The sequence below is a fragment of the Tarenaya hassleriana genome, unplaced genomic scaffold (assembly GCF_000463585.1).
Source record: "Tarenaya hassleriana unplaced genomic scaffold, ASM46358v1 Cleome49, whole genome shotgun sequence".
NCBI lineage: Eukaryota > Viridiplantae > Streptophyta > Magnoliopsida > Brassicales > Cleomaceae > Tarenaya > Tarenaya hassleriana.
The window spans coordinates 93,107-102,144 of NW_010967605.1; the positions used below are offsets into that span (position 1 = coordinate 93,107).

General features: G+C 36.1%; 2 protein-coding genes across 2 annotated transcripts in view; one reads left to right on the top strand and one right to left on the bottom strand.

The window, feature by feature from the left end:
* LOC104825757 (F-box protein GID2) overlaps positions 1-502 on the top strand; it is a 1,179-nt gene extending 677 nt beyond the window's left edge. The window contains exon 2 of the mRNA XM_019204014.1: positions 24-502. Coding sequence (XP_019059559.1) covers positions 24-193 — 170 coding nt within the window. The 3' untranslated portion in view covers positions 194-502. The remainder of the gene's footprint in view (positions 1-23) is intronic.
* A 2,194-nt stretch (positions 503-2,696) lies between these two features.
* LOC104825758 (transcription factor MYB44-like) lies at positions 2,697-4,380 on the bottom strand. Its single transcript, XM_010558125.1, has 2 exons — positions 4,034-4,380; positions 2,697-3,833 (listed from the first exon to the last, which is right to left on the bottom strand). The coding sequence occupies exons 1-2, from the start codon at positions 4,226-4,228 to the stop codon at positions 3,078-3,080; spliced, it is 951 nt and encodes a 316-aa protein (XP_010556427.1). The 5' UTR covers positions 4,229-4,380; the 3' UTR covers positions 2,697-3,077.
* Between the last annotated feature and the right edge of the window lie 4,658 nt (positions 4,381-9,038).

A 9,038-nucleotide genomic window follows, 5' to 3' on the forward strand; every position in this document is an offset into this window, starting at 1 on the left:
CCCCCCCCCAAAGCCACAGCAACCATCGGCGGCGGCGGCGGCATCGTCGTCTTCTCCGGCGTGGTCTCCGTTTACTCCGATGATCGGATCGAAGCCTCCGGCGAGGTTGGGGAAAGACGAGGTTCATCTCTCGCTGTCCCTTCTCTCGATTCGGTACTACGAGAAGATGAATTTCGGTAAGAGAGGGAAATGATGAATCTGGATAATCTCTGCAACTGCTTTGCCTGCTGCGTTAGTCGTCGATTTCGTACCCTTTTTCAGCTTTTTCTTAGGTTTCGGAATTCAGGATCTGATAATTTTTTCCATCAATGGAAAAAGAAATGGACATTTCAATCTGGGATTTGCTGATCGAATCGGACTTCGTCATATCATTACCATTTGCGATCCTTGAAATTTCTTGTAAGATATGCTTTGTATTTTTTTTTTCCCGTGAATGTTCTATATTTGATCTGCTGCTATGTAATGTTCTTGTTCTAATTTTCATTTTGGGTCGTTGTAATTATTTGATCAATTAGCAATCCAATTTAATGCGAAGAACCAAATTGGCAAATGGACACCCATCCGCCAGACTGTCACAGACGTGGATGAAATAAAATCATATTTACATAAATTTGGTTACACTTGTGAATCAAATACCCTCTATGGAGATTTTGACATTTTCTGTAATCCAAATCAAAAGCTTTGATTTCGAATTAACCGATTCCAACTAAAATCCAAATTTCAGAAACTGGGTTCCAACTAATGTACTTGAATGTTGTGTCTTTGAGCTAAATCAATGTCTTATATGATTCAGTTCTGGGAATTGGTGCTTTCCCCTTTTACCAAATATGTAATATATATATATATATATATATATATATATGTTGGAGTCTTGACCTTTTTTGCGTGGTAGGAGGGTTCTCAATTTTACTCTGCATTATTTGTATGTAGATATGGGCTCGGCCCATATTTTACAGGATAGGGCCCATTACAAGGAATCTTTATCAGCATGGGCCTAATGAATAATGGGCCAATGAATGCAAACTCAATTTTTTTTTTGTTCTTTAGAATAGGATTCGCGTACAAAAAAAAACATTTGTAGTACAAATTTTGTCTGCCGATGGGCCTATTATTTGTTCAGTTCGGATTATTGAGTTTTGTAAAATATATACCAATTCGTTATTATATTATATTTAATTTGATTTGGTTTTAATTTTTTTAGTAATTGTTTTCCGGTTTTTAAATTTTCAATTCGATTCAGCTTCGAGATAGTTGGTTTTGTCACAATATTACTGTTCTAGATTGTTTACGATTCGGTTTGAAAACGATATCGATTTTATCTGTAGTTTGATTTTGAGAACGGCCACACCCCTAGAATTTTGTACGGTTGGTGATTTTTTATTTTATGTTTTGGTTTTATTGGGCATTAAGATATTCATCGCATGCAAAAAATATAAATCATGAGGAAAAAGATTCGTGGACGACATCATTATTGTATTTCTCCCCTGCCGCCTAACCGAACCACAAACGTCTCTGTTGATTTTTCGTTAGGATCTTGGAAATTTAGGGATAATGCATACAACAAAATCTTGTCCTTCAATGCTCCCACTAACCAACCATCTTTTTTGCCTTTGTTGACCCCTCCTCCCTCTCCATGCAATTCCTATTTCTACAATCATATATTAGTAGAATTATGCATTTCATTTTTTTCCATCAAAATTCAATTTCAATTTGAATTCGGTTTTTATTGCTAAAAGTATATATTTTGTGTATAAATTTTACGGTCAAACCCAATTTGTGGTGGTTGAATGGTAGACATTTGAGGTGATCGGATCGCAAATCGATCGTTAGATATTTAAGGTGATCGGTTCGATTCTACAAGAGATGAGATCCATAATTTAATTGTGGTATACAGATTATTTTCATAGATCGTATATTCGTTTGAAATTTCGAATTATAAAAAAAGTTCAAAAAAAAAGAAAAAGATTGTTTTGATTTTTTTATATTAGAATCTATTTAGGTACTATTTCTTTTATTTCGTTAGGATCCGTTTTGTTAGATGTGAATGACCAAATAATTTTTTTTTTGATAATTTAGAAATTCAACGAGTCTTTAATCCGACTATATCTCCCAGAAGACCGGAGAAACCTATGTAAATATCTTCTTTAAGTGAAAATTTGAATTCGGGTTAAAAAAAAAAAACTTTGTTCGTTTTTTTATTGATTGAACCATTCAATCTTGGATCACCAAGTAAATTTATGTATGCTTGTGTGATATTTTCTGATATTATACTTTGTTATTGCACGATTAGGTCCAATTCCGTATAACTATATCCTTCTCTAAATTTAGTATATGTATAATTTTATACTTTGTTATGGTCCATATATCATTTTTTTCTGCAATTATGCAACTTCATTTTTGCTTATCAAAGAAAGTTGGGATCTTTTTTTCCCCATGACAGAGAAATCTGACATAAAGTTACAGCAGAGCAGAAACTCACCATTTATGTTTTTTTCTTTACCAAATTCACTTTTGCAAAAATGACAAATATCTCAGTTCACCATTCAGTCACTCCTATATTCATTTCCCAAGGATTTTGAATTTCGGCTAAGTAAAAAAACTAAGTATATTATAATGCGGTCACATTATATTCTGAAACGTGGACCGACTCCATGTTCCATCCAATGTTGAAACGTACTTAAAAAAAATAAAATTGCTAAATCCGTTTTTAAATGGATTATTGTTCAAAGGAGGATTTTTTTTTTCCTTTATAGCTCCATGGAATCCGACACTTAACAGAAACCAAACCCTCATTTTGGACATAATCTCCACATCCAACAGTCACTTCTCTCGTTACCCTTTCTCCTCTACACTAAACCCAAACTTATTTCTTTTCCAATTTCACTGCAAAAAAAAAAAAAAGAGAGAAGATCGAAATAGAAGAAACGGAAGCATTTCCCTTTCTCTTTACCCTGTGAGCGTTTTTCGTTTTTTGCCCTAATCAGATTAACCCTTTCCAGGGAAATTCCCATTTTCCATGTGTTCGAACTCGGTGGGCATTTGCTAAATCAACTCATTTCGTTTTCCAGATTCATCCTTCAATCAATCTTGCTGATTCCAATCCGTTTCACCACTGCATTCCTGATCGCTTCCGTCTGAAAACAGATCCCCTTCTGATCGATTCCCGACATGTAACTCCTCACTTCCTGCCTTATCATCTCCTGCAGCACAGCCAAAAACTCCTTGCTGAAAAACTGCTCGTCCAATCCCATCTCCCCGCCTCCATGAACCTCCTGAGATGGCGGCGGCGGAGGAGGGGGAGCTGGTGGTAGTCGCGCGAAGCTATGTTTCGGAAGGGGATGATGATGACTCGGCGGGCTGGTGACTCGGTTGGAATCGGATCCGTGACTCATGGGCTCGGACAGCCCGGATCCCGGTAGCGAGAGGCTGAGAGAAGTTGGCGGATCCGTCGCCGGAGGAAGGACCGCGCCAGTTCTCGCCGCCGGTCGGTACACCGGAGAAGCCGACACTGCGCAACAACCTCCGGGCAAACTCGAGTCGCTAAGCTCCGATCCAGCGGGACTTCCTGGATTCAAACTCAGACACGTCGAGAGATTCGTACCGGCGCCGAGGCTCGCCGATCTCTTGAGCGGCTGCTCGAGATCGGCATCGCTGGATCCGCCGTCGGCCATGGATGAGCATTTCCGTTTGAGCGTGGAGTTCCAGTGGTTCTTAATGGCGTTGTCGGTGCGACCATTGAGAAGTCTCGCGATGGTCGCCCACTTGTTCCCGAACCTCGCATGTGCTCTGATGATTGTGTCATCCTCCTCCGCCGTAAACGGCCGGTGCTCCACCTCCGGCGAGAGGCATCGCTGGATCCGCCGTCGGCCATGGATGAGCATTTCCGTTTGAGCGTGGAGTTCCAGTGGTTCTTAATGGCGTTGTCGGTGCGACCATTGAGAAGTCTCGCGATGGTCGCCCACTTGTTCCCGAACCTCGCATGTGCTCTGATGATTGTGTCATCCTCCTCCGCCGTAAACGGCCGGTGCTCCACCTCCGGCGAGAGCTGGTTACACCACCGGAGCCGACACGACTTCCCCGATCGACCAGGGATCGATTTGCTAATCAGTGACCAGTTCCTCGGTCCGTACGTCTGAACTAACCTCTGCAACGCTTCATCTTCCTCAGGACTCCATGGTCCCTTTATCCGATCCGTGTCCTTTGCAGATGCAGACGAAGAAGACGCCATTGACACAAAAAAAAAACCCTAATCTCGCTAATCTAGTTTATACAAACAAATTAGATTAAAAAAAAACAAAGGTATTGATATTGACTTTTCTTTTGTGACGGAAATTCTTTTTTTTTTTTGGTTCTACGAGAGAGGCTTCAGCCTCGCCTCTGTTTCTGAGAAGGAGAGGGGAAGAAGAATAGAGAAAGGGGTATTTATATGAGATGTAGGATAAGGATGACCGGCTGCAGCCGGTGAATGTGACCGGTCATAGCCGTTAAGATTGGAGGAGAGAGGCGGTTACTAACAATGCAGCTGTCGAATGGACACGTGTCGGATCCTGGATTCACTGTTTCTACACGTACGAATCGTATCGCACAACTGCCTTCGTATTTTCAGAAAGAAAAAAAAAAACAAAAAACTGAAAAGGCGTTACGTGCCGTTTTAAGGATTACCGTAACACCGTTTTGGTGGGTCCCGCGATTTCGAAAGTTAATTTTTCAGTTATTTTTAGGAGAATTTTTTTAACTGTTAAATTTTCGATTAATTACGTTAATCTTATTTTGCGGTGATTTGTTGAATATTACGTTTTTAGAATTTAATTAATCCAGTGTGATTGTAAGATATCCAATTCAAATTTGAAAAATTACACTTTCGCTCATATTTGCCAATGTAATTTGCAGAAAGAAATGATAACGCATTTATGCATCACCGAAATATTTTTTAGTAATATTTAAAAAAGAGTCATAAAATAGAAGGAACAAATGGAATTAAAAATGGTAATAATAAGCAAATGAATTAAGAGTGGTTAATTAGTAATAATTAGTGTAGGATACAATGGGGGAGGAGATGGACTTTGACCGTAGACAGCCTGTAAACCATAGAAATATTATTATTATTCATTTGATAGAAAAATAATATTATATGAAATAAAAAATGAATGAATATATCGGGAAAATCAAGAAATCAAGGGACGATTCGTGAGGATGGTGAGCTGGCACGGAAAACGACAAAAGAGAGGAAGTAGCGGAATTAGGGAACGAAAGCGCATAAAAATTTAAAAAATTAATTAAAAATAAAAAAGACAGGCTGTCGAAAATGGGTTCCATCTGGGTAACGTCCAACCGGCAATATAGCAGAAATACCCTTACTTTGCTACATAGACTTCACGGACTACTCTCTAAAATTCTAAAATTTTGGAAAAAAAAATAAAAGGAACAAAAGACATAATTAACCCTCTCACAAAAGTAACGTGATATTCCTCTCTTCATTTTGAATTCATCTCTCTCGTTTTCATTATTTGATAACTCTTCATTTCTTTCTTAACTTCCTCTCTCTACTCTTATATTTCTCTCAACTCTTTCATTTTCTCCCTTCTCATTTCATTTGTATACATAGAAAAACAAACGAAAAATGATTATTTCGTTGAGCATATCCTCACCGACGACCTCATATCTTCTTCTTGAGTCGGTATAAGACAGAACAAATGACAAAAACTGAAGGTAAGTTCATTAATACAAGATATTGGTTCGATGCATAAACTTTGTGTTTTGGGTTTGAGTTTTATGATTTTTAGAGTGAATCGTGTATTTTTTTTTATGAAAATGAGATAGATGCATAGCAAATCTGTCGAAGAATATGCAAGAGGCGCATATTTAATGCCAAATAAATATTTGGAGCAATAATGGAACAGATTGACAAAGGTACGTTACATTGGTTACACCGTCTAAAATTTAATTTTGGTCACACTAGTCACATTGGTCACAGAGGTCACACTGGTCACACTAATCATACTGGTCACACCGTTTAAAATTTGTTTTGGTCACACTGGTCACATTGGTCACACTAGTCACACTAGTCACACTGATCACACTGGTCACACTAGTCACACTGGTCACACCGTTTAAAATTTGTTTTGGTCACACTAGTCACATTGGTCACACTAGTCACATTGATCACACTGGTCACACTGGTCACACCGTTCAAAATTTAGTTTTGGTCACACTAGTCATATTAGTCATATTGGTCACATTAGTTACACTAGTCACATTGGTCACACCGTTCAAAATTTAATTTTGGTCATACTGGTCACACCGTTCAAAAAATTTAATTTTGGTCATACTGGTCACACCGTTCAAAATTTAGTTTTGATCACACTGGTCACACCGTTCAAAATTTAGTTTTGGTCACACTGGTCACACTGATCACACTGGTCACTTGGGCACACTGGTCACACTGGTCACACCGAAAAATTTTAAAATTCACGCGAAAAATTTAACTTTTTGTGGTGGAGGGAGTTTTAAAAATTTTAAAATATTTAAATTTTTTCCTAGGGAACCGAAAACTGTTCTCTCTCTTCTGTTTCTGTCATTGGGACCCACACCAATGGGTATTATAGGAATAACATAATTATAAGGGTATGTTTTGAACTAACTTTTTTATTTATTTTTGCAAGGGTATGCTTTGAAATCTTTGTAGCATAATAAGGGTATTTTTGATAAAAGCCCCGTCCAACCATCGATACCGCCACGTCACCATCACTGTCGTTTTCCTTCCCTCTGATAATCGAACCGCCTAAACCGACCTCACCGTCATTAACTGCTCCTCTCTCCCCTTATTTAATTTTAATTAATTAAATTAATTATTATTATGTTTATTGTTTAGACTTCCCGTCACACGTGAACCGGATAATCCAACATTTAAGTTGATTGATCTGCGTTATAAAATCTGCTAAGATCGATTAATAATTCTTGCAATTTATTGACATTTTCTTTTTCTATTTGGACGGTCGAAATATTCCAATGTCAAAGGGTTAATTATTTTGAAAATAATCGTGTGACTCTATAATATTTATTTACACCTTCATGCATCATCATATTCTAATATTAAATTATGATTAAAAAAATCTAACACCTATGTGCCGATTTTTTTAATCATTATCGATAAGATAACAAACTGCGGATAAGAATCCTATTTCTATGGTTCGGTATGAAATGTATATTTTAAAATTTCTAATTAAATCAAATTGGCACGAAAATTGTGATTTGAGAAAATATAGAGAATTTCTAATTAAATCAAATTGACGCGAAATTGACACCTGTGCATATTTTAGAAAAAAGAGCTTTTTAATCATTTATTATTTCATTTAACTAAGAAATACTAAGGAATTGTCTAAAAGATTTAGGCGATTACATTACGATGAATTTTCAAAATTTATTTAATTATCCTCCAATTAATTTCAAGAGGCCATACAAAAAGAGGAAAAGAAACAAGTGAAATTAATTGGAGAAATTTAGAAAATATATATATAAACAAAAATAAAAGACGTGTGATATTTACACGGGAAAACAGCTGGCTGAAGAAGGGGCTGTTTGTCACGTGCCACACGCTTTCGCTCTACCTAAACCGGACTGTCCTTTAACCGTACCAGAGAGAGAAAGCCCCTCTCTCTCCACGTGACAACTCCACCGCACGTGTGTATATCACGTGACCCCTCCTCGGTCATATTTGCATTTTCTTTTATGATTAGATTTTGACGTGATTTAAAATATACTACAAATATATTAAACTTTAAAACTTACTGATTAAATTCTATAATTCGAATATATAAATTATAATATCTGAAATATTTATCAATAGTATTATCTATTACCATTTCTATTATATTTATTATTCAATACATAAAAGTTATATCTTTTTGAGAGATGCAACATGTCTTTGTTACCACCCAAGTTTGGGTGGCCTAGTGGTGAGAGAACATACAAAACATTCTCTCACCCTGGATTCAAACCCAAGCGTGGAGAGAGACATTTATATGACTTTTCTGATTCTTTGGGAGATGTAGTCGGGCCAAAGGTCCGGTGAACTTCCGGATTATAAAAAAAAACATGTGTTTGCTACCTAACTTTTTTTGGATAATTGAATGTTTTAGACCGAGATTTATATTAATAATGGAATCGAAAATAAATTATATGATTGAAATTATATTCTTTTCTCCAAATCAAAATTCAAATTCAGACAGATATTTTATATTTATATTTCATTGATTGAACTATCCAAAATGAGTTTTGTACATAAACGTAGATTTTTATTTAGTAATAATACACTAAAACATAGTTAAAGTTTTAAAGAAAAAAAAATACCTTTTTAACGTCCATCTAACTCTTAGATACAAAAACAAGATGAATTAGTTTATAAAAAGAAAAGATGAAGATCCATGGGAGTTAGTGAAAAGAAATCGATATGATACAAAAATATAAAGAGATAAACATTATATATATATATATATATATATATATATATATATCTCTTAGCTTGGGAAAGTGGATCAAAAGTGGGCACGTTTGTTTCTGGTATAACTTTTAGAAGCTAATGTTTTTTATTTATTTTGTGCTTTGGATTCCTACAAAATCATGATATATGCATATATATATATATATATATACATGCAACTTGGTGTTCGTTTTTTAGATTTTTTATCCTTACCGGGAATTAATGGATGTGTCGGACAAAAATTTTTATGGTAGCAGGTGGAAACTGCACCATATATAATTTAATTAATTAATATAAATTATGATAAAGATGGGATTAAAGGGTTTGTTAATTAGGCACTTAGTGCGATGCTCACATGGTACGGTTCGGCGAGAGGATGATGTTTCCTCGAAGTAAGGTGCCTTCGCTTTTATGCACACAACACATAATCCCCATTTTATAATCTTAATTTCAATTTATAAATAATTTATTATCTACGCATATTTTTTTTTGGTCTAACGGAACATGTAAATAAGTAGACGTCCTTATTGGTCTATTGCAACTTTTCACCAACTTATTG